General features: G+C 44.7%; 1 protein-coding gene across 1 annotated transcript in view; it reads left to right on the top strand.

The window, feature by feature from the left end:
- Positions 1-23,380, top strand: part of RDX (radixin) — a 99,894-nt gene that overhangs the window by 6,061 nt on the left and 70,453 nt on the right. The window contains exon 2 of the mRNA XM_038413896.2: positions 11,841-11,916. Coding sequence (XP_038269824.1) covers positions 11,905-11,916 — 12 coding nt within the window. The 5' untranslated portion in view covers positions 11,841-11,904. The remainder of the gene's footprint in view (positions 1-11,840; positions 11,917-23,380) is intronic.

Here is a 23,380-nt window from a genome sequence, read left to right as displayed (position 1 = left end):
AGGGAGCAGGTAGCAGTTTCATATGGTCACCTTGTTCAAGGTCAGATAGACAATACACGGCTGCAGAGAGCCATCCTACTTCTTGACAAAAAAGATTGGTGCAAACGTTGGGGATGTGGATGGGTAAATGAAACCCTTCTGAAGATTCTCCTGCATGTACAAGTGGAGAACCTGAAATGTGGGTTCAGAGAGGGCACCTCTCCATGTCAAAAACATCTGCAAAGTCTCAGTATTTGTGGGTGATCTTGGCCACAGCAGGAGAAGCTGTGAGGACACTGAGGGCCGGGGGTCTTCCAGTGGCTGATGTGAACTGCTGAGCATACTGGTCTGGTTCTTGATGCCTGAGACACTGGATAGTTGACAATACCAGCGAATGTGGGGGTCATGGGTTGTAAACCAGGGCATACCTAGGATGATGGGAGCCTGAGGGCCTGGCTTAATCCAAACTGAATGGTGCCCCAGAGGATAACTGTTTCTGCAGATCTGGTGGGTTACTGGCCCTAAGGAAAGAAGAGGCCCATAAATAGCCTTGACCAGATCTGGTGAGTCCTTGCATATGGTCGGAAACACATGGATCTTGGGAAAGTTCAAGTCCATAAAGTTACTTGAGGCCCCTGGTAATGAGTAGTTTGCAAAGTACAGGAAATCTAAATAGATAATAAATTTGGCCTTTTCTGACCCTTCTCAAGGATTCTGCAATTCAATGTGACATGGATGTTTAGAGAACTTATAAGCAAGTACATGGAATTAATAAATTGTTCCAAAGCCTAAATATTTTATTTGATAAAACTGAAATGTTTATTTACACTAAATGTGATATTTTTGGAAACACTTAGAGTAGAAATCCCTTTTTGCCATCTAATATGCTGTATGGCACTTATGCTAAATTTTCTTTGTCCAAATATTTGCATGGTATTTGCTTTATTGTAACAATAATTAGTGTCAGTAATTGGACAGGATGTAGTTTATTGAACGACTGCTTATTTGATCACTCTAACACAATTTTAAGCATAAATATTTCTTAATATTCTACTCCGTTATGAGATCATGGAGTTTGGGTGTCTACATGGGGGATGGGGAAACTTGGAGATAGAGCAGTGTTTAGAGCCCTTGGCCAATTCCATGGGGAATCTGGTGCGGAAACATGTATCCTGAGTGGGGGGAAAACCCCTCCACTTTGGGTGATTGGGGGAAAGGGGACGATTCTCTTAAGGCTGTGTTGCCAGGCTCCAGGAGAAGGAGCCTGGTGCTTCCTGGAGCTTGTGCAGACACACATGGGCAAAAAGGCCGAATGTCTCTGAGCAAGCTCTGAAGTCCCTTGCTGTTCTTGTTCTCAGTGGATCCTTTGAGATGTTCACTGAACCTGGGGAGCTCATTGCATTTCAGAGATGAAGTCCCCTACCCAGTTTCTGAAGGAGTAACATGTCGGCAACTCTGCAAATGTAGCGTTATGGTCTTTTCCTTCTGGTCCATTCCTGTAATAACATCAGGGGTGAAAGTAAGGTGTACAGGCCGATATGGTGTACCGGTAAAAGGTGGCCGCCAGTACCGGTCCCTACCGCCTTACTTAAAAGTGCTGCTGCAGCAGCGCTTTAATGTCGCTGCCGCTTTTGCACGCCCCGTCGGTGGCCCTGCCAGGTCCTTAGCGGCAGGGCCACCGACAGGGGAGTGCAAAAGGGGCAGCACTTTATTGTTGCTGCCCCCCTTCCCCCCCCCCCGGCAAGGCTGCCAACGGTGGGGAGGGGAGAAAAAGGAGCAGCTGTCCTGGGGCCGCTGATTTAAAAGGGCCCAGGCTGCCGCTGCCACAGCAGCGGTCAGAGCCCCAGGCCCTTTAAATCACCACAGGAGCCCTGGGCGGCACGGGCCAAGCAGCGTGGAAGGATTGGCTGGGGGACGCTAACTCTCCAGCCCTGCCCCTTCCATAGGGTGGGGGAGCAGGGAAGGGAGCCAGCCCCCGTACCGGTAAGTTTTTTAAATTTTACTTTCACCCCTGAATAACTTCCATGAGAAGTGATGATCTGATCCCAAGTTATATTGTTGTTGTTTTTAAATGTAAAATAAAATACTAGCTAACTACATCATCATGTAGTGTGTGTATGTGCCTTCTTTCTTCCATTATTACGATGGTAATTAGCAACAGTTAATTGAAACATTTTATGAATATGTTAAAGGAAGAAATGGTCTGATATCAGTCCTTATCAAAATGAATGTCTAGGTACATGGCTTTTGCCATAGTTTCTGAGTTTTACATAGCATTATAATATCGTGGTTATTACACAGTTACAGAACCACATTTAATTTATTATAGCATTCTATTAAAATGTGGTAATAAATCAGTAGGTTTTCTCATGGCTTGTGTTGGATTCAAAATCTTTACAAAGGTATGACCCTCATTCAATGTGTAAACATTAATCCAGATCTGGCTTCTTTGTTTTAAGAGAAGGAATTAATACAAAGATTACTTAAATATGGTATGGTCAGCCAAACATTTTCAGGAAAATATTACTGTGATTTGCAAAGTACAGGAACCATTAGGGTAATATCTTCAAAAGTGCTTAACTCACTTTGGAAAATGAACTCCTAAGTCATTTAGGCAATTTTTGAAATTTTTCAGAGTAGCAGCCGTGTTAGTCTGTATTCGCAAAAAGAAAAGGAGTACTTGTGGCACCTTAGAGACTAACAAATTTATTAGAGCATAAGCTTTCGTGAGCTACAGCTCACTTCATTGGATGTATTTGGTGGAAAAAAAATGCATCCAAATGCATCTGATGAAGTGAGCTGTAGCTCACAAAAGCTTATGCTCTAATAAATTTGTTAGTCTCTAAGGTGCCACAAGTACTCCTTTTCTTTTTGAAATTTTTGTTACCCTGAGGCAAGATCTACACTAGAATCATTTTTACTGGTAGAGCTATGCAATCACAGCAATACTGGCAATCCGCTGATAGTGTTGTGGATTAATTTGTACTGGCAAAACTATACTTTTGTCAGTATAGCTTATTGCAGCCTGCCCCTCTCCTCCAAATGAAATAAGCTGTATGGACAAAAGCACAGTTTTCTGGTATAACTGCATCTACACTAGGGGCTTAATGGTGGTTAGAGATCACGTCTCTTCAGACCCCTGATTAACATAGTTATGCTGTCAAAAGTTTGTATTGTAGACCTGGTCTCAATCTCTAATGAAATTTGAAAGAGAAATTTACAATGTAATACAAAGAGTCATTGCAGCTGTCCACAGTTTTATGAAGATATTGAAGCAGATAAAAAAAAATTTAGAAATATTTCATCAAAGTTCTCTTAAGCATATTGTTGACAAAGTTGATTTCAATCTCTGTTGAAGATATCCAATTCAAATTTAAAGAAAAAGTGCAACGACTAATTTTGTGACTTTAGATGTTTGCAGTATACTATTTAAAGAAGAAATGCATAAAAGAGTTTAACACTGTTTGCCTTTGTCACTTGTGTACTCTGCACAGTTAACGAGGTTCAAAAGCTCTGTGGGGCAGGGACTGTCATTAACCTACAGTTTCCAGCTAGCACAGTGGGACCCTGACCTGACTGAAGCCTCTTGTCCTACTGCGATAGAAATGATTGATAAATAATCACTTTGTGAACCCTGTTAAATTATGTACTGCTTAGTTATGATTAAGACTACCTTTTAGTCATGGGTATTTTTAGTACAGGTCATGGACAGTAAATAAAAATTCATGACCTATGATCTGTCCATGACTTCATACTATATACTCCTGACTAAATCTTGGGTGCTCTGGGACAGGGCACACGGCTCGGGGCACCCCGGGTGGTCTGGATGGGGGAGTGTGAGTGTGTGTGGCCTGGTGGCACCACAGCTGCTGATGGGGGTGAGGGGGGCAAGAGAGCGCCAGGCAGCAGCATGTGGCCTGGGACCCCTGCTTCTATTGGGGAGGGTGGTTCAGGGGCTGCTGGCTCCCCACCTCATTCCACGCGGCTCCCCAGAAGCAGCGACATGTTCCTCGGCTCCTAGGTGGAGGCACAGCCAGGGTTTCTCCATGTGCTGCCGCTGCCCCTGCCCCAAGTGCTGGCTTCGCAGCACCTATGGGTGGGCAGTGCGCAAAGCTGCCTGGCCATGCCTCTGCCTAGGAGCTGAGGATCATGTCGCCACTTCTGGGGAGCCCCCTGAGGTAAGTGCCACCTGGAGCCCTCACCCCCTCCCATGCCCCAACCTCCTGCCCCAGCCCAGAGTCCTCTCCCACACCCAAATTCCTGCTGCTGCTGGGACGGGGGGGTGAGGTGGCCTGAGACTGCCACAGCAGCGGCCGGTGCAGCTGGCCCAAGGGCTGCCCGAGCTGCTCAGGTGGCCCCCAGGCCAGCCACTGCAGATGTCACGGAGGTCCTGGAAAGTCACGGAATCCTTTACTTTCATGACAAACTTGCAGCCTTAATTATGATTGGATGAGATGACAAATTCCAGTGCAAGAGATTCTCTTGACAGGTCTCCTGTTCAAAACTTGCAATAATCTTTTAGATTATTAGTATGATACAAAGGAGCCTAAAAAGATGTACAGACAAAAACCAAGTGCAAAAATTTAGGCTGCGTATGAAAGAAAAAACTTGCCAATAGTGAAATGTGTTTCTGCTGTGGCATAGTATTTTTAGGGAGGTAATGGAAATCTCATAATTTGGGACTTTAAAAATTGGATTAGCTGACTAGTAAACATGGTGTAAGGAACAAACCTTCATTGGCAGGCATTATCATGCATGTCTTCCTTGGAGACCAGGTTAAACTAATATCAGTAATCTTAACTTTTAGTTTTCTTTTTCTCTCTTTTTCACCATGTATCATACTGAATTCATCTCTCTACTTGGTGTTACTGTGTCTTCTCCTTTTAGATCCCAATTCAGCAAACCATTTAAGCACATTTTAAAGTCTCATTGAAATCAATGGGAGTTAAAGCATGCGCGCTTAACAGCTGTTCTGTATCAAGGACTTAGTTGTTGTTTTAGCTAAATATAAATAGTAAAGTTATTTACTAGTAGATCAGTCCTCAGCCCCTTAATTCTTTTGTTGCTCTTATCTGAACTCCCTCAATTTTGTCAACCTCTTAGCGCAGGGCACTTGCAGATGTAGAGCACTGTGAGTTAAACCAGGCCTCGGAGAGTGCAGTAGGGAAAGTGCTGCAGTCTGTCCACGTTGTCAGCTGCAAGCGCACTGGTGTGGCCACATTTGCAGCACGTGCAGTGGCATTGGGAGCGGTGCATTATGGGCAGCTATCCCACAGAGCACCTCTTCCAATTCTGGCGCTGTGGCTTGTGGGAAGGGTGCAGGGCATTCTGGGTCCTGTCCCAATGCCTTATGATGCGTTGCTTCGCATCCCAGCAATCCCTGTGCTTCGGTCCACATTTGGCGCCATCTTTCAACATTTTTTGTACTGCGCTCTCTGTCTTTCCTTTCGTTCTGTGGGAATGGATCCTGAAGTGCTGAGGAATATGCTGATGGGTCTCACCAGCATGTCACGTTTGGCAGTAGAGTTACTCCTTAGCTACAAAATGACAGTGAGGAGTCTGATGATATTGACTCCCGTAATGCATATGACACAAGATTGCTTGTGGCATTCACAAACATGCTCAACACCATGGAACACCGCTTTTGGGCTCAGGAAACAAGCACTAAGTGGTGGGATCACATCATCGTGCAAGTCTTGGATGATGAGTGGCTGCAGAACTTTTGGATGAGAAAAGCCACTTTCATGGGAAGGTATGATGAGCTCGCCCTCACCCTGCAGTGCAAGGGCACAAGATTGAGAGCTACCCTGCCAGTGGAGAAGTGGGTGGTTATTGCAATCTGGAAGCTGGCAACTCCAGACAGCTACCGATTGGTCGCTAACCAGTTTGGAGAGGGAAAGTCGACTGCTGGAATCGTGTTGATGCAAGTTTGCCAGGCCATTAATCACATCCTGCTCAGAAGAACCATGACTCTGGGTAACGTGCATGGCATCATGGCTGGCTTTGCACAAATGGGTTTCCCTAACTGCGGAGGGGTGATAGGTGGGGCGCATATTCCAAATCTGGCACCAGCCTACGTAGCCTCCGAGTATGTTAATTGGAAGGGGGATTTCTCTATGGTTCTCCAGGTGCTTGTGGATCACTATGGGCATTTGATTGACATTAACGCAGGCTGGCCTGGAAAGGTGCATGACACACGCATCTTTCAGAACACTGGCCTGTTCAGGAAACTGCAAGCCAGGACTTTTTTCCCAGACCAAAAGATCACTGTAGGGCAAGTTGAAATGCCCATTGTGATCCTTGGAGATCCTGCTTACCCTTTAATGCTGTCGCTCATGAAACCCTACACAGGGAGCCTTAACAGCAGCAAGGAGTGGTTCAACAACAGGTTGAGTTGGTACAGAATGACTATGGAGTGTGCTTTTGGCCATTTAAAGGGCCACTGGTGCTGTTTGTATGGGAAGCTGGACCTGGCCGATGACAACATCCCTGCAGTTGTATCTGCGTGCTGTACCCTCTATAACATTTGTGAAGGGAAGAGTGAATGATTCAGTCAGGCATGGAACTCGGAGGCTCAACACCTGGAGGCTGAATTTGAACAGCCAGAGAGCAGGGCTATTAGAGGGGCCCAGCGCAAGGCTGCAAGGATTAGGGATGCCTTGAGGGAGCCCCAGTATGAGGCTGAAAGCCACCAGTAATATTTGGTGCCCTGCATGGGAGTGAAGTGCAGTGGTTCCAATGTTGTTAGGAATCTGTGCTTGCTACACTGTCTTGCAGTGCCTGTTGCTTTCCTGGGCTAAGGTATCTTTTACTTAATGCAATAATAAAGGTTGTTTTCAAAACCAAAAAATGATTTATTAAAAAAATTAATTTATTGAAAAGAAACACAACTGCTTGGGAAACAGGGCAAGGGGGTGGGATGGGGAACGGTTCAAGATTTGCGTATGTCCTGTTCTCATACTCAGCCTTCCTGTCTGGAGTGCTGTGCAATGATTGCTGCACTTCAGGCTGGCTAAAATGCATGGTGATGGGTGTTGAGTGCAGTGGGTAAGGGTTGTAGTGGTGAATCTATAGATGTTGAAGGCAGCTGGTGGCAATAAGAACCTGGGTGTTGGGGAAAGTGGGTTGAAGGTGACATGGGGACACAAGGGAAAGTGTTTTGGGACAAGGGCTGGGGGGGCGGGCGTGGTAGTGCTCTGCCTGCATGGCTACAAGCACCTGGATCGAGTATGCTTAGCGCTCCATAATGCTTATCGGCCACTCTGCACTTTGGTGCCGGCGCTCTGCATTCTGCTGGTGGAACCTCCTTTCACTCTCCCTCCACTCCTGCACTTTTTGATTTTCATGAAGGGACTGCTGCATTACTTCATGCAGCATGTCTTTGCTTCTACATGGCCTCTTCCTAATTCTTTGGAGTCTTTCGGCCGGCGATAACACAGACTGCTGAGATCTCAAGGTTGCAGCTGTAAAGGCAAAATGCAGCACTTAACAGAGGCAGCATTGTTCACACCAGACAGAGCAATGATTCGCCCATACTTTAAAACAAGCACAGTCTAAACAATAGCAGAATTTGCCTGTCCCAAAGCGAGCGCACATAACCCAGAGGAGCCCCAAAATGGTGAGTAAGCACAGGGTTGAGGGGAACTGATTGTTTCACCGTCGTACTGTCCTCTCGGGTTCTGTGCCTTGGGGAGAGCCAACAGCTGCAGGGGGCCCCTATATTGAACACTGTCCCCACGTTTTCTACAGGAGTTTGTCCTGAAAGATATCTCACTGCTGAGGGAGACCTGGGAAGCAAGGGAGGGTTTTCTGGGGGGAGGGATAGCTCAGTGGTTTGATCATTGGCCTGCTATACCCAGGGTTGTGAGCTCAATCCTTGAGGGGGCTATTTGGAGATCTGGGGCAAAAATTGGGGATTGGTCCTGCTTTGAGCAGGGGGTTGGACTAGATGACCTCCTGAGGTCCCTTCCAACCCTGATATTCTATGATTCTACTATAATGTGGCTTCCGCCCTGCCCATATGCAGCTTGCCTGTGTGCAGCAATGGTTCCCCTGCCCCTCGCGGCACATGTTAGCCTGACTGGGACAAGGAGTACAGTAGCTCTCCTAAGGAACCTGCACAAGCGCATTGCACAGCTTCTGCATGAGACCTTTGAAGAGATCGCTGAGGCCAATTACCGCAATGTGAGAGAGAGCACATCAACGCCCTATTCTGCGTCTAGGCATGCATGCAGCCCTAACCCTCCTCTCCCCAAGAGCCCGAACCGAATAACTTCCTTCCCAAAATAAAAGCCGCTTACCGGTACCTCCTCTGGTGTTTGTCCTTCCCCAAGCACCGGCCACTGCGACTGGCTACCTTCCTCCTGGCTTGAGAACAGCTCCTGGTTGCATGCATCTAGGGATTCCGGGGTGTCCTCCTCCTTCTCAGCACCCTCACTCCTGCTTTCCTCCTCCTCCTCCTCCTGCCTTGTTGAACTGGACTCTGAAGTGTCCATGGTGGTCCTTGGAGTGGAGGTGGGGTTGCCCCCCAGTATTGCTTCCAGCTCTTTGTAGAAACGGCAGGTTGCAGGAAAGCACCGGAGTGGCAGTTTGCATCTAGGGCTTTGCGGTAAGCATTCCACAGCTCCTTCACTTTAACCCTGCACTGCAGTGTGTCCCGATCGTGGCCCCTTTCCATCATGTCCCTTCATATCTGCCCAAAGGTGGTATCATTCCTATGGCTGGAGTGCAGCTGGGACTAGCTTCCTTCCCCCAAAAACTGATGAGGTCCAGCAGCTCGCCATTGCTCAATGCTGGGGATCGCCTGTCGCTGTGGAGGCATTGTCACCTGGAAAGATCCGCTGAGAGCACTCCATGCCTTGATGAGCAAACAGGAAGGGATTTTCAAAATTTCCAGAGAATTTAAAGGGCGGGTCTGACAGTTGGTCGCCTGAGGGGAGGGCAGTAGAGTTCAAAGTGATGATCAGAGTGGCTAGAACAGGCATTGTGGGACACTTCTGGAGGCTGATTAGAGCGCATTAGCAGACCAGGGCATCCACAGTGGTGCTGCGGCACTCCCACCAGCGTGCACCAAACTTTATGCCTCTCGCGGAGGTGGATTACCCGGAGCGCTCCAGCAGCGGAGTCAGGGTGCTCTACGTGCCTTGCCAGTGTGGACACGTTGTGAGTTAGGGCTCACGGGGCTGCTTTAATGTGCTTTAACTCACAGATGTAGCCATGCCCTTCGATCATGTGAATCTGAGAAATGAATACAATCCACAAGCAATTATTTTTTGCCCCCGTCTTCTGCCCTTTTATTTTCTTGCTTCTGTTTCTGATCTTTCTAGAACCTCCATAAATTTTCTTCATGGTGTTTGCAACTCCACTCATTCAGCTTGGGGTGAGGAAGTAATTTTCCTTCAGGTCAGATTGGCAGAGATCCTGGGTTTTTTGTCTTCCTCTGGAGCATGGGGCACAGGTCACTTTCTGGTTTGAAGTAGAATAAACGGTGGATTCTCTGTAACGTAAAGTCTTTAAATCAAGATTTGAGGACTTCAGTAGCTCAACCAGAGGTTATGGGCATGCTACAGGAGTGTGTAGGTCAGGTTCTATGGTCTGCAATGTTCAGGAGGTCAGACTAGTCAGTGGTTCTCAACCAGCAGCCTGATCAACACACGTGCGGCCCATATGACATCCTCAGGGCCATACAAGTAGTATATATACTGTGTGGATGTGGCCCACATAACACACACAATTGCATATGTGGCCCACAGTGGTAAATAGGTTGAGAACCGCTGGATTAGATGATCATAATGGTCCCTGGTAGCCTTAAAGTCTATGAACTCTCCTCCTATGAATTTCAGTAATGTGCGATTGATGCCTTCTACCATATTATAAATTAATATGTTAAATAAGACAGGTTCCAGCAGTACCACGTTAGAAACCTTTTTTAGCTTAAAATGAAATAACTTTCTGTTTATCATTACCAGAACTATCTAAAATTATTCAAATGAGAAATTGGGTCTTTTTCCTTTGAAAACTAAAACTTGTAAGAAAAATTGTTAATTTTCTGGGGGTTTTATGAAATCTGGAAAAAAAATCTTTCATTTTCAGTTTTTCTCCTCCTTCCCAACCATCCTGTTGCTGGAATCCTGCACCTCCCTATACTAGAGTTAAGGGGGACTGGAAATAGAGGGGGTTGTTTCCCTATGTAGCTGATGTTAGGACCCCCCAAGCCACTTTCTGGATTCCTGAGGGGATGCCTCCCCCTAAATTAGCTTACAATTCCTGTTTATCAGCTCTATCTTTTCTGTAATGAGTATCTGCACTGGACATGTGACAAGCCTGCTACCTACTGAATTGCGACATCTTAATCTAACCTCCTTACCTACTTCACTGGGTCCATGACTTGCTGTAGAGAAGGCAAAAACCCCAACCCTCCTCAATCAGTTTGGCAATGAGGGAAATATTCTTTCCCAGCCTCCTCCTCCTCCGCCGATCCCCAAGGTGACTAGTGCAAACCCATAGCAGATCATAAAACCTGGTTCTACTCTGCTCCCATGTGTGGGAGGGAGAGCTGCTGATCAGTGTTTGAGAGAGAGTTCCTTTTGGTGCATATGGTGGGTCAGTGTCCCTCCCTGGTCCAGCCATGTCCTGTTCCACTCCACTCAGGTAAGTCCATCTCACTTCTGCCTCCCTTGTATCCCAGATGCATTAGGGACCTTTAAAGGAACCTTATCCTCTTTTCTTTTCTTTTTCTCCTCCCCCCCTCCCCCCCCCCCCCCCCCCCCCCCCCGCTGCCCAGACAAGTCACCACATTCAGTTCTGGTGAGCACATTCTTACTCGCTTTTCAGAGTACGACTGCATTGAAAATGAATGTTGTTTTGGTGGATGATGCCTTACTCCCTGGCAACCTGTACAAAATGGTCATAGCAACAACTAACTTTTACAAATGATGCTATATCCAAAGGGGAGAAGGTGACTAGATAATAATGCTATAATTCAGGCAAGTTTCTTGTAGTACAGAAGAATTAAATTTAAGTTCTAGAACACAATAAAAGTAAATGTTTTTGCAGTTATGTCTATACTAGAGTGAAAAGTTGTGTGGGGTTTTTTTTTTTTTTTTTTTTTTTTTTTTTTTTTTTTTTTGAAGCAAGTGGCACTATTCATTACTTTGATGCTTTGAAGTAAAATTCAGAGAGCAGATTTTGCTCACTCTGCATGATTTCACTTTTTACCTCAACTTATGTACATTTCATTTTGTTTGGAAAAAGGGAATCCCTGAATTTTAGTGCACCTGATTGGTTACAAAATTAACAGGCTACTCCTCCTTAACTAGATTTTAAAAGGATATCTTAATTTTAAAGATCCTGTTTGGCTCTCCATGTTTGCGTACTGTTAAAGCTTGATTAGGGTGAACAAATAAAATTATAGCATAGGAATTCAGTGTGCAAATTTTGGTGGCCCAGGTATACTTAACTCTTATGCAGCACTCTTCAGCTTTAATGAAATTTTTAAATAGTGGCTAATCTTTAGAATCCTTAGAATTAAAAAGTCTGTGATATCAAAGTTGTTAAAGGAGTGCTAAAGCATTTTAGATCACCATTGTCTCTTTATTCATTTAAAGTGCAGCTGCAGAAAACTAATAAAATGAATCTAATTTGCTTGCACTCTGCTCTTTTAGTTCTGGTAAAAGGACATTGTTGCTTTTCCAGATGTCCGAATTGCTTTTATGCAACCATGGAGTGAAGTGTGTTTTGGTCAGGTAGACTACTTATTTGTTTACCTCGGTTGGAATTTGTACTATTTGCTATGATGTACATGAACTCTACTATAATTAATTGCAAAACAACTGTACTATATTTGTCTTTGCCTTTAACAGAAGAGGACAAAATAATTTGCAGAAGATTTTTGACTGAACCAGAGATTCAAGGAAGGAGAGAGAAATGCCGAAACCAGTAAGTAGATGCCTCCTTGCTCTTCTAGAATTTGACATAATAGCCATAATGCTCCCTGGATTAGGAGTACTTGTGGCACCTTAGTGACCAACGTTGGGCATAAGCTTTCATGGGCTAAAACCCACTTCATCGGATGCTTGTGGTGGAAAATACAGTAGGAAGATGTATATACAGAGAACATTGGCCAAACCGGACTTTCTCTACGCAAAAGAATAAATGGACACAAATCAGATGTCAAGAATTATAACATTCAAAAACCAGTCTGAGAACACTTCAACCTCCCTGGTCACTCAATTACAGACCTAAAAGTCACAATTCTTCAACAAAAAAAACTTCAAAAACTCCAACGAGAAACTGCAGAACTGGAATTAATATGCAAACTGGACACCATTAAATTAGGCTTGAATAAAGACTGGGAGTGGATGGGTCATTACACAAAGTAAAAACTATTTCTCCAGGCTAATTTTTTCCCCTGCTGTTACTTGTACCTTCTTCTTGTCAACTGTTTGAAATGGGCCATCCTGATTATCCATACAAAAGTTTTTTTTTCCTCCTGCTAATAGCTCACCTTAGTTGATCACTCTCATTATAGTGTGATGGCAACACCCATTTTTTTCATGTTTTGTGTGTGTGTGTGTGTATCTCCCTACTGTATTTTCCACCGCATGCATTCGATGAAGTGGGTTTTAGCCTATGAAATTTGTTAGCCCAAATCAATTTGTTAGTCTCTAAGGTGCCACAAGTCCTCCTTGTTTTTTGCTGATACAGACTAACACAGCTATCACTCTAAAACCTGCTCCCTGGACTGTGATCTTGTCAGATCTCATAAGCTAATAATCAAGGTTGGGCCTATTTAATACTTGTATATGGACAAGTGTCCAAGATAAAAAAAAACTAGGTACTTCAAAAAGTGGTGATTAGCATTTAATTTTGGGAGACCCTACTCTCTGACAATACTGAACTAATATTGCAGCACTGTGTTAGGGGGAATTGTGCTTCTGGAGTTTCTATGTTTCAGGTGAAACATAATAGTGAAAAGTGGCTGCAGAGATGCACTTCATGCATCTGATTCATTGCCTGTTTAAGTCAGTGGAAGTACTTCCACTGTCTTAATGTGTATTGGATTGACCCTGTGGGGGGGGGGGCTTGCAGGGAAAGGCTTGCTTAGCTGAGCAGTTGATAACCGTTCCTATGGTCGGGGGGAAGGGGAGGAGTGATGAGTAACAATGTAATGAAACTTATGTGTCAATTTAGAATACCATGGCCTCCACTGCACCATGGGACTGGCCTGGATGTCTTTTGGCTTGGCTCTTTGGTGAGAATAACTTGGATCTTATTTGTGGTTTGGGACTGTAAATGCGAGAGGAAGACAAAGCACACACTTTTCATAGTCTGATTAGCGCTTCATTTGCATTGAGGCCAGGTCTCATCCATGTTCTTGCTGAGATGAGGGACACAAACTGGTTAACCCTTAAACTTCTGCTTCCAATATTCTTTGATTCAGTGGCTTAGTAATATTCTCTTCATTCTGCCAGAGCTTTAGTAGGACCGTAAGACTCTCCTCTACCATCCATAAAGTGGCTTCTAGTTGTCCCTTCATCCTCCAAGTTTCATGGACATGAAATGGCCTGTTTGCTTATTCTCTGTATTTAATGGGAGCTTGAATGCTATTTCTGCCTTGTACTCAGCCATTGGAATAAATAATTTTGGTATACCTAGCCCTTGTGTAGATCTATAAGAAATTTTGCTGTTGGCTCAGACTTGTCAGTATAAGGAGATAGTTTTCTTTTACAGCTACACCCTTTCCATTGGAAGCTGTGTGTTAAATGTAGGAAAATGCCACAACACATGGACTTGTGACCCAGTGAGGCTTGATTCTCTAAATAGGGCTTTCAGTAGAGCTTCCCAACTGGGTGGTGGGGGTTTTACTGGTCCTTTAAGACTCAGGAGGGAAGTCTCTGGGGCCATCCTACTGCATTACAGGGATTTTTATGCAAACTCAGATCCATGGAACAACTAAAGCAACTGGGAGGAGAACCCAGGCTGCTACCTCTGTCTGAGGCCTGAGACCAGAATCTTGAAGTTTGGGTGGACAAGGCTCCCTTCTGCCTTGGCTAGCCAGAGAGAATCCTGGGCAATATAGTCCCAGGGCTGCTGGGAAGAAGGAAGGAAGTAGCCTAAAAGATGCTTTTTTCCCTCATAGCTGAGACTGGAGGGAGTTAGAAGTGCTGGCACTGTCTTGGAGACCAGGAAAATTTGAATACCAGATCTCGGAGAAGAATCTGGACTCTTGTTAGGGAGGGGTGCAATTGTTTTAAGGGAACTTTTATACAAAACTTCTCAATTTACTGTCTTGGCCTTTGCCAGCAGACCTCTGGGGAGAATGTGAAATCCATGGAGGAATACCAAGTGAAATAAACACATTAGGGAAGGGAGTTACAGTAACTCCTCGCTTAACATTGTAGTTATGTTCCTGAAAAATGCTACTTTAGGTGAAACGATGTTAAGTGAATCTAGTTTCCCCATAAGAATTAATGTAAATAGAGGAGGGTTAGATTCCATGAAATTTTTTTTGACAGACAAAAGACTATATCTTATTTTTATTTCCCAATTTATTTTGTTTCCCAATTATCATTGCTCTTTATATATAAGAGCAATGATGATTGGAAAGCTTGGTTGAGGTGATGAAGTCAGGGTGGAAGATGGTGGGATATTTCCCAGGGAATGCCTTACTGCTAGATGATGATCTAGCCCTCGGCTGAGCCCTCAAGGGTTAACGCGTTGTTAATGTAGCCTCACGGCCCTCAAGGCAGCACGGATGGAGGGAGGGGAGACAGCATGGCAGAGAGAGACAGACACACACAGAGTATGTGAGAGAGAGATGCGCCTTACCCCTTAAAGTATGCTGACACCACTCTAAATACATTACCTTTTTAAGTAGATCAGCAAGTTGAGACAGCAGCTGCTGCCAGCAAGCTCCCTCCTTCGTGAACCCTGTCGTGTTCCCTCCCTCCCCCCCCCCCACTCTGTAGAGATGGGGCAAAGTAACGGGGATCGGGGAACACCCTGATATTAGCACCCCTCTTCCCCCACTCCCTTGCACAGCAAGCAGGAGGTTCCCAGGATCAGCATATGGCCGTGAGGGGAAGGACAGGTGAACTGCCCAGCAGTTGATGGCCTGCTGGGTGGCTGCTGAACAGGGAACCTAGGGGGGCTGCAGGTCCACCCTGGTTCCAAACCCCCACCAGCTAGCTCCAGTGGGCTGTTCTTCCTGTAAGCAGTGGACAAAGCAGGCGGCTGCCAAACAACACTATAAGGGAGCATTGCACAGCTTTAAACGAGCATGTTCTCTAATTGATCAGCAACGTAACAATGAAACAACATTAACTGGGATGACTTTAAGTGAGGAGTTACTGTACATGATTGTATTTTGGAGAAATCCACTGGCATTACCTTCTATAGATGCCATCAACTGCACCTACTGTTAATAAGTAATGCATATTGCAGGAGCACACTTTAACACAGCATTGAGCAGCATTATGAGACTTGTACTACCTTCCCTCAGGCTTTTCACTGGCTGCTTCTGAAGTGGTGGATGGTCTTCTTTTTAGTTGGTCCTTTTTTAAAAAAAACAAAAACAAAAATGGCCTGACTGGCCTAAATAGTGGTTATGTTCAAGACTTGTCTTTATGAAAATGTACACTGTGACATCTACTTCCTTCTAGGAGTCCTACTGTTGTACCTGGGGTTAGAATGTGATTTGTGTGTTTCCCTGTGGCCTTTCTCTCTGGGCATCTGCCTCATCTCATCTCTCAATTTAAAAACAGCCAACTAACAACCAAAAAACTATTTTTTTCCCCAAGTTCATTGTGTATTAAATCCTTGTATGGACCTCCTTTTTTTCATGTAATGGCTACTCTAACTTTATCTGTTCTGTGGTATTTGTTGATTTTTAGTTGTAATGTATTTTAGACTTAACTCTAAGCTGTGACTGGTGCCTTAATTACTGTAGAGCAGGGATCTCAAAATCAAATCACCATGAGGGCCACATGAGGACTAGTACATTGGCCCTAGGGCTGCATCACTGACCCCTTTTAATACAAAGATACAAAAGCCTCCTCCTCTTGCCCCAGCCCTGCTCCCACTTCACCCCTTCCATGAGGCCCTGCCTCTTCCCACCCCTTCCCCACCCCCATTCCAACCCCTTCCCCAAAGTCTCTGCTCCAACTCCGCCCCCTCCCTGCCCCTATTCCAACCCCTTCCCCAAATCCCTGCCCCAGTTTCGCCGCCTCCCCTGAGCAGGCCGAGTCCCCGCTCCTCCCCCCTCGCTCCTGGAAAGTCCTAAGCGCTGCCAAACAGCTGTTTGGTGATGGGAAGTGCTGGGAGGTAGGCAGGGGAGGGGGGTGCGGTCAAGGGGGGCGGGGGGAGTCGGCGCCTGTGGTGGGCCACAGGAAATAGCATGCGGGCCGCATGTTTGAGACCACTGCTGTAGAGGATCTCATGGGTTGGCACTTAATGTGATAATGAGAGAGCACTTTGATAATACGATGCTATAGCTCTCTTTTTTTTACCTATATTACTATGACTGTTTGAGCTGTCATCTTTTTTTTTTATAATATCTTGGTTGGAATGAGAGTGGTCTAATGTTTAGAATTCAGATCTAACAAATTCTTGTAAAGTGTGAGGTGAGCCTGGGTAATATAACACATTCATTGATTTCCTTTTTTTAGGTGAACCTTCATAACAGTGTAGAATAAATTTTACCTTTTCATCTTGGAATCATCCTGAAGGTCATATACATTGTTTCACTTTTGAAAGACTTGGTAGCAAAGACCTCTGCCAAACTGTGTTTGGCTTCAGTGTATTAGCCTGCTATAAAGAGGTATTTTATATTTCACTACTACCTCTAATAACACAGCTGCAGATCACAGTGAAATCGAGGGAGGATCTCAATTTCACTGTTTGTGTTTAGATGGAAAATAGAGCAAGTTGAATGCTGGAATGTTGGACACGGAATCCAGTTGAGTTTTGTATCACAGATGAATTTAATAACAAAACCTAGCTGGATAATTCTTAAGACTGTCTCAATACTAAGTCTCCTTCTGGGATCATGTTCATGCGACTGTGAATGAGATCTTTTGAGTGGTAATAGAAAGCCATTATTTAAAAGGTAGGAATGTTTGATCACTTACATTATGAGGCCAAATAGTTGGAATGAAAAATTGGAGTTAGGACTTTCAAAGATATTAAGGTGATGGGTACTCTAGAAATATCTAGGATTGATAATTAATTTAACATACTTTTTCCACTGAGGCTATATTTGGGATCCATTTAGGCTATTTCTCATAGACTATTTATTCAGCATTGCCTGTACTCTTCTACATTCTCAACTCTATTGGGCATCATGGAATTTAGCTCCAGATCCAATTTCCATTGTAATCTTCTAGTGATTTCAATGGGAGTTGCATCAGGCCTTTAACTCTGATCACAAAAGATAATTATTATCAATGGATGTATGACCATTGAAAGGTTTAGTTACCTCAACAGCCTGAAAGAGTAGAATATTTGTTTGATCTTTTTTCCAGCATGATGTTCCCAAAAAACTGAATCAACATCATTTTTAACTATATGCTATTTTCCCAGATCTTCACCTAAACTGGAAGCATAGAGACTAAAATTAGACATACTTACATAACTGTAAATCATTTCATCACCTAAGAAGATTAGGTTTAATTGATTGTAGCATTTACGAAGAGTAAGAGGGCTTCTACAATTTTTTTCCCCCACTAGCTATTTTTGGTTAGACTTTGGAGTATGTGCAAAGCCCTAGAAGAGAGGATGACACTACATAGGACACCTAATGACGGTAAATAGTGTAGATGCAACAAAATAAAAATCTACACTGGAAGGGGGTGTAATTTAGCTTTTTTTTTTTTTTTTTACATCTTTTCAGGTATAGAATACATCCAAAAGCAGTAGACTTCAGATTGTAGAACAATATTGACATCCTAACAACTATTTTCTTATCTTAAATTTTGGAAGATTATAGTGATTTTAATAATTAGTATTTAAATTTGACACTTGAATATACTGAAAATTCACTTTTTTTGGCTATATAAGGTTTAATTATATCACTTTCATAGGAAAACCTTTCACATTTACTTTCCTGTTATGTGGTAGGCCTTGTGATCTCAGGACCGCCCTGCAAGTGGCCCCTCACCTTGGGTTTCCCTCGTGAGTAACCTAAAGGACTCCACTTTAGGCTCTTACTTAAATATCACCCCTCTTGGGGTCCAATTTATTACAAAATATTGTGCAATAATCTCCAAGTCCCAACACATCAAATGTATCACCTCCGAACATACACTCCTTGCTGTCACCATACCCCAGTGTCTTCCATCACAGCAAGGTTCCTTATCTGTCCTCTTCCATTCATCTTCCAGGACAGCCATCCAAGTCCTTCCACCTGGGGTTGCAACCCAGCTGTTCCCGGTGGGAACTCCCATAGCCTCTCTGCCAGGATGATGCTTACGAGGAAAGCATCCCTCAAAAACCCCCTGGCCCTTCTCACTGTTCCTTGGGGTCCAACTCTCAAGCAAGGAGATGTCAGTGGATAAGCCCTTCCACTGTTGCTCCTTCCTTTTTGCCCTCTCTATTCCTGGGCTCTGGTGCTCCAGCATAGAGCCAGCAGGCATCTCCCTCTGCTGCTCCTCTAGCCCAGACTCTCTGGCTTGGGGGACATTTGCCAGTAAAATGCCTTTTTCTCCTCTCCTGCCTTCAGCCTTCTCGCAGGAACCTCTTTGTCTCTGGTAGTTCTTATCTCCTAGGGCCCTTCTTCTGACTGACTCTGTTTGCTCTGACTCCTGACTGACCTTTTCTAGACCCCCAGGTGCTGCCCTGTCTGATTAATTGGTTGAGCTGGGAGCACCTGGAAAAGGAGAATTGAGACCAGTTTCATTTAATGGGCCAGCTACCCTGTTATGGATAGCTAAATTACAATTCAGATAGATATGTGGCATTTATTTTCACAGTATAAATGGATATACAGGTGGCCAACAGAGGGTATGTGTACATTGCAGCATAAGCCATGGGTTTAATGAGATTTGAGTCCACAAATGCTGGTTTGCAAGCCCAGTGCTTAAGCTTCCGCACTGAATATTGACCGTAGGTTTGTAATTTCTGGCCCAGGGCCTTTAGCCCAAGGCTTCAGCATCCACACTGCAGTACGCAGACTGAATCAAAGCAGTTTGTCAGGCTTCCTAGTGCCTTCCACAGCTGTGGTTGCTCTAACCCCTGGTTCGTGGTGCAGTGTGGGAAAATGTGACTTTCCACCCTGCATGTTAGAGGAGGTTATCACAGTCTGCCAGGTTCTCAGCAGATCCTGCTGAGCTGTATTTTGGGTGTGCACGCTCCCAGCAATTGGAGCAAGCAGCAGGGAGGAGTCACCATTTGAAGAGCTTCTTTTGCTTGCACTTTTACTCCAGCAAATGGGCAGAACAGCCATGAGATGAAGCAGACATTCCTGCAGCAGTTTCTGACCTACCGAAGGCACCTGTTGGAGGAGGAGGGAGATACAGGATACAGAAAAATGGAGCTGACTGATGCTGCTCATGACTCTTTTTGTGTAGCCTCTGATGCCACCTACTTAGGCCAGCACTTCTGGTGCAGGGCCACAAGCACATAGTGGACCTGGGATGGCCAGCAGTGAATCCCAAACTTTCCCATGAAGAAAGCTACATTTCTGGAGTTTTGTGAGCAGCATGCCCCAACCCTCCAGCATTATATGACATTCATCAGGGCATCCCAAATGGCCAGAATCAGGTTGCTGTAACTGTGTGTAAGCTGTCTGCCTCAAACATCTACAGGTCCGTTGCAAACTAGTTTGGCTCTGGAAAGTCAATCAAGGGTAAAATGGTTGTGGAGGTTTCTAAGGCAGTCAGGCATGTGATTTCCACAAAAGTGGTGGGCATAAACAATATCCCGAAGTAACTGCTGGTTTTGAGGAATGGGGTTTCCAAATTATACTGGGGCCATTGATAGGATTCGTGCTCATAGTTTGCCCTCTTCTTGCCCAAGAGTACATAAACTGCAAAGGGTACTACTTCTTTACTGTGTAGACCCTTGTGGACCACACAGGCAGATTTATGGACACCAGCATGGGCTGCACTGGAAAAGTCCATGATGCCAAGGTTTTCTGAGGATAGGGAGTCTACATTCATGACCAGGCTGGGACACATTTCCCACTACATGATATTGTTATAAATGGAGATACTGTTCACACTTTTAAAATGGGGGACCCTGCATGCTCCCTTTTGCCTTGGTTACTGACACACATACTGATCTCAGAAGACCTGGCAAAAGAAGGTTCAATTAGGCTTTCAGCAGGTGCATAATGGTGATTGAATGTCCTGCTGGAGGGGATGGGTTGAGGAGATTGCCTACAATGACATATGGCCCATCTGCAACTAGTAGTAGCAAATATCCACAATAGCCAGAGCTGGGAAAGTCTCTGAGCTACTACAGTTAATTCTTTCACAGCTGTCTGACTGAAGGGTTTTGCCGACACGCTCAGGATCTAACCAAGCATCATATTTGGGATCAGAAAGGAGTTTTTCCCCCAGGTCAGAGTGGCAGAGACCCTGGGGTTTTTCCCTCCTTCTGCAGCATGGGGCACAGATCACTAAGCTGGTTTAAACTAGAGTAAATGGTGGATGGCCTTGAAGTCTGTAAATCATGATTTGAGGACTTCTGAACTCAGCCATAGGTTATGGGTCTATCACAGGAGTGAGTCAATGAGGTTCTGTGGCCTGTGATGTGCACAGAAAGTCAAACTCAATTATCACAATGGTCCCTTCTTTCTGACCTTAAAGTCCGAGTCTGTGGTGCTGTTTACAGACCCATTTGGATGCCTGTGTCATCAATGCCATTATTGTGGTTTGCTGTGCTCTTCATAATCTGGGAAGCCAAAGGTGAACCATTTGCCCCTGAATGGAGAGCTATGACAGTAATGGATTGCTGAACTTGTACACTCAGACAGAAAGTGCACCTGCCGCAGCTAGGACAGGATGCATCTGGGCAATATAAGTTAGGAATGCTCTGTACTCCTATATTAAGGATTTTCATGGGCCAATGAAATAGGGAGAATAGTACATTTGAGTGTGATTGTACAGTCCTTACAGTAAATGAGGTGCTATCACATCATGCAATGAAATGTTGGGGGAGGGGTGGATTGCGATGCGTTGTAATTATGAATGACATGAGCACTTTTAAACTGGCAGGGACTGGATTTATGGGAGGATGTAGAGAAATGTATTGAGAAATAGTGTTTGCATATAACTTCCCAGTTGTCTTTTATCATGTGTTTACCTTAATTATTTGAAGCATAGATTATGTAATGTAATGCAGTGATGGCAATAAAATTTCTTAGCAAAATAAAAACCTTATTTTTGAACATATATTAGAAAAGTACATTATTAAGTCATTGCCAGGTAGGTCAGTTGCCATTAGCACATGAAAACAATAGTAATAAACCAACACCAAAACCCTTAACAAAGTGCATGAACAGTGCAAACAGTTTCATACAATAAACCCCCTTACTGTTTGTCTGTCTCCTGGCCGCCTGTTTGTGTCCCTTCTTATTTGGTGCTGCTTCCAGGGGTTGGAGTTGTTCACGAGTTGGAGCTTTGTCTGCACAGGAGTGGAAGCTTGCAGGGGAAGAGAGATCGGCATGGGGTTGGAGGACTGCATAGGACAGATTTGCCATGTCCAGCTGCTGCTAAGTCCCAATTGCACAGGCAGCCCAACCATAGAATTGATCTGCAGGATATAGAACCATGAAGGGGACTCAGGACAGGTTCAGCAGGAGCCTGTAGTACTCTGGGGGCTGTAGGCATTATCAGCATCTTGAACAGGTCTTTCTCCTGGGTTCCTCCCTGAGCTGATGTTCCTGCTTCAGAAACTGTGCTGCAAGCCTCTCCTCAAATGCTGAAACTCTTTCCTCTTGCTCTGCAGCCAGTGTCTTGCCTTCCACTTGCCCTGAGTTTTTCTTCCTCTGGTACTACACCTGCTTGTTGGCCCTGTCCAGAATTTCCACTATCGTGGAAACACTTCTGCTTGGACCTGTCCATGACAGTTCTGCATTCCAGGGTCCTGCTGGAGTGGACCCACTCTACCAAGGTTGAAGGACCAGCAGAGCTTGAAGGGACTAAAAGCAGAAATCAAACAGTACCTTATTGTTTCAGTGCTTCACAATAGGTTCAGTGCCATCCACAGGCAAAAGTGCCTTGTGGAATCTCAAGGCCAAAAAATGATACTTTGTAAAACTGAGCTTCAGTATATTCTGAGAGGGAATGCCTCAGCTCAGTTAATCACAGTGAAGATACTGCACAGTCAATGGCAAGTTAGCTTACAGTTTTTTTTTTTTAATTGCTGAGCTCCTTGAGAGGCACGGGGAGCTTACTACAGAAGCTTTCTCTGTACTTTCAGACATTGTACTTTCATTGTACAATCCCAGAGGTTCCAGAATGGTAAAGGGAAATTTTATTTCAAGCTACTTATTTCGAACTATTATGTTTGCAGCTATCAATGCCCGGGATTGGGTCAAAATTCATGGGGGAATCAACAGAAAGCTGTGTTAGGTTCACATGGATGACTGGCTCCATACGACACTCAGTATAGGCTGCTCTGAACACATCTGCCCAGGGACTACATTCAAATGCACATGATGATAAAACTCTGAAACCTCTACACAGCCCTTCCTCCTCCTCCCCCCCCCCCCCCCCCGTACATTTCTGAACTGCATACAACCTCCTGGCTGTACTTTGATAATTGAGTTTGTCATCCAGTTGCTTGAACAGTGACAGATTTTAATATAAGAGTCACTTCACCAGCTTTCTCCAGCATTTGCCAACTTCTCTCCAGTCCTATACTGTATTAAAGATGAGAAGGTCGTCATCCCAGCTGATCAGGCTGTCATGAAGTGCTGGTGGCTCAGTGCAATGCACCCGGTCCCTCATAAAAGGGACAGGATGATAATGAGTTACAAGAGGTGCAGTTGTTATCCCTGGCTTGCCAGTAGTTGGTTTTGAGCCACTTAATCTGCTTTTAGCACTGGTCACTGGTCCAGTGAATCCTCAGTGCTGCTAGCTTCTTTGCTATTAGCTGCTATGCATGGTCATTCCTGGAATTCTTGCTAACATCAAATGGTTTGCTCGCCTTGCACCAGAGACTAATCAAAATCTGCCTGTGCTCCCATGGCCAGCTAGCAGCATGCTTGAGAAAGCAGTTCTTCGTGTCAATGGCCATTACAAACACAATAAAAGGTTCACTCTGCTTGCAATTCAGTGGTCAGAACAAAATGGAAGGGTTAACCACTGAGCAACTATACGTGAAGCAGGGGGTTTGCTTCAGTTTCCTGAAAGGTGATTGGCCGGTCTTGGGATAGAAAGGACAAAGGACTTTGTCC

Source organism: Dermochelys coriacea, chromosome 1 (genome assembly GCF_009764565.3).
Source record: "Dermochelys coriacea isolate rDerCor1 chromosome 1, rDerCor1.pri.v4, whole genome shotgun sequence".
Taxonomy (NCBI): domain Eukaryota; kingdom Metazoa; phylum Chordata; order Testudines; family Dermochelyidae; genus Dermochelys; species Dermochelys coriacea.
The sequence above is the reverse complement of the archived record's forward strand: the minus strand, read 5'-3'. Positions and strand labels throughout refer to the sequence as shown.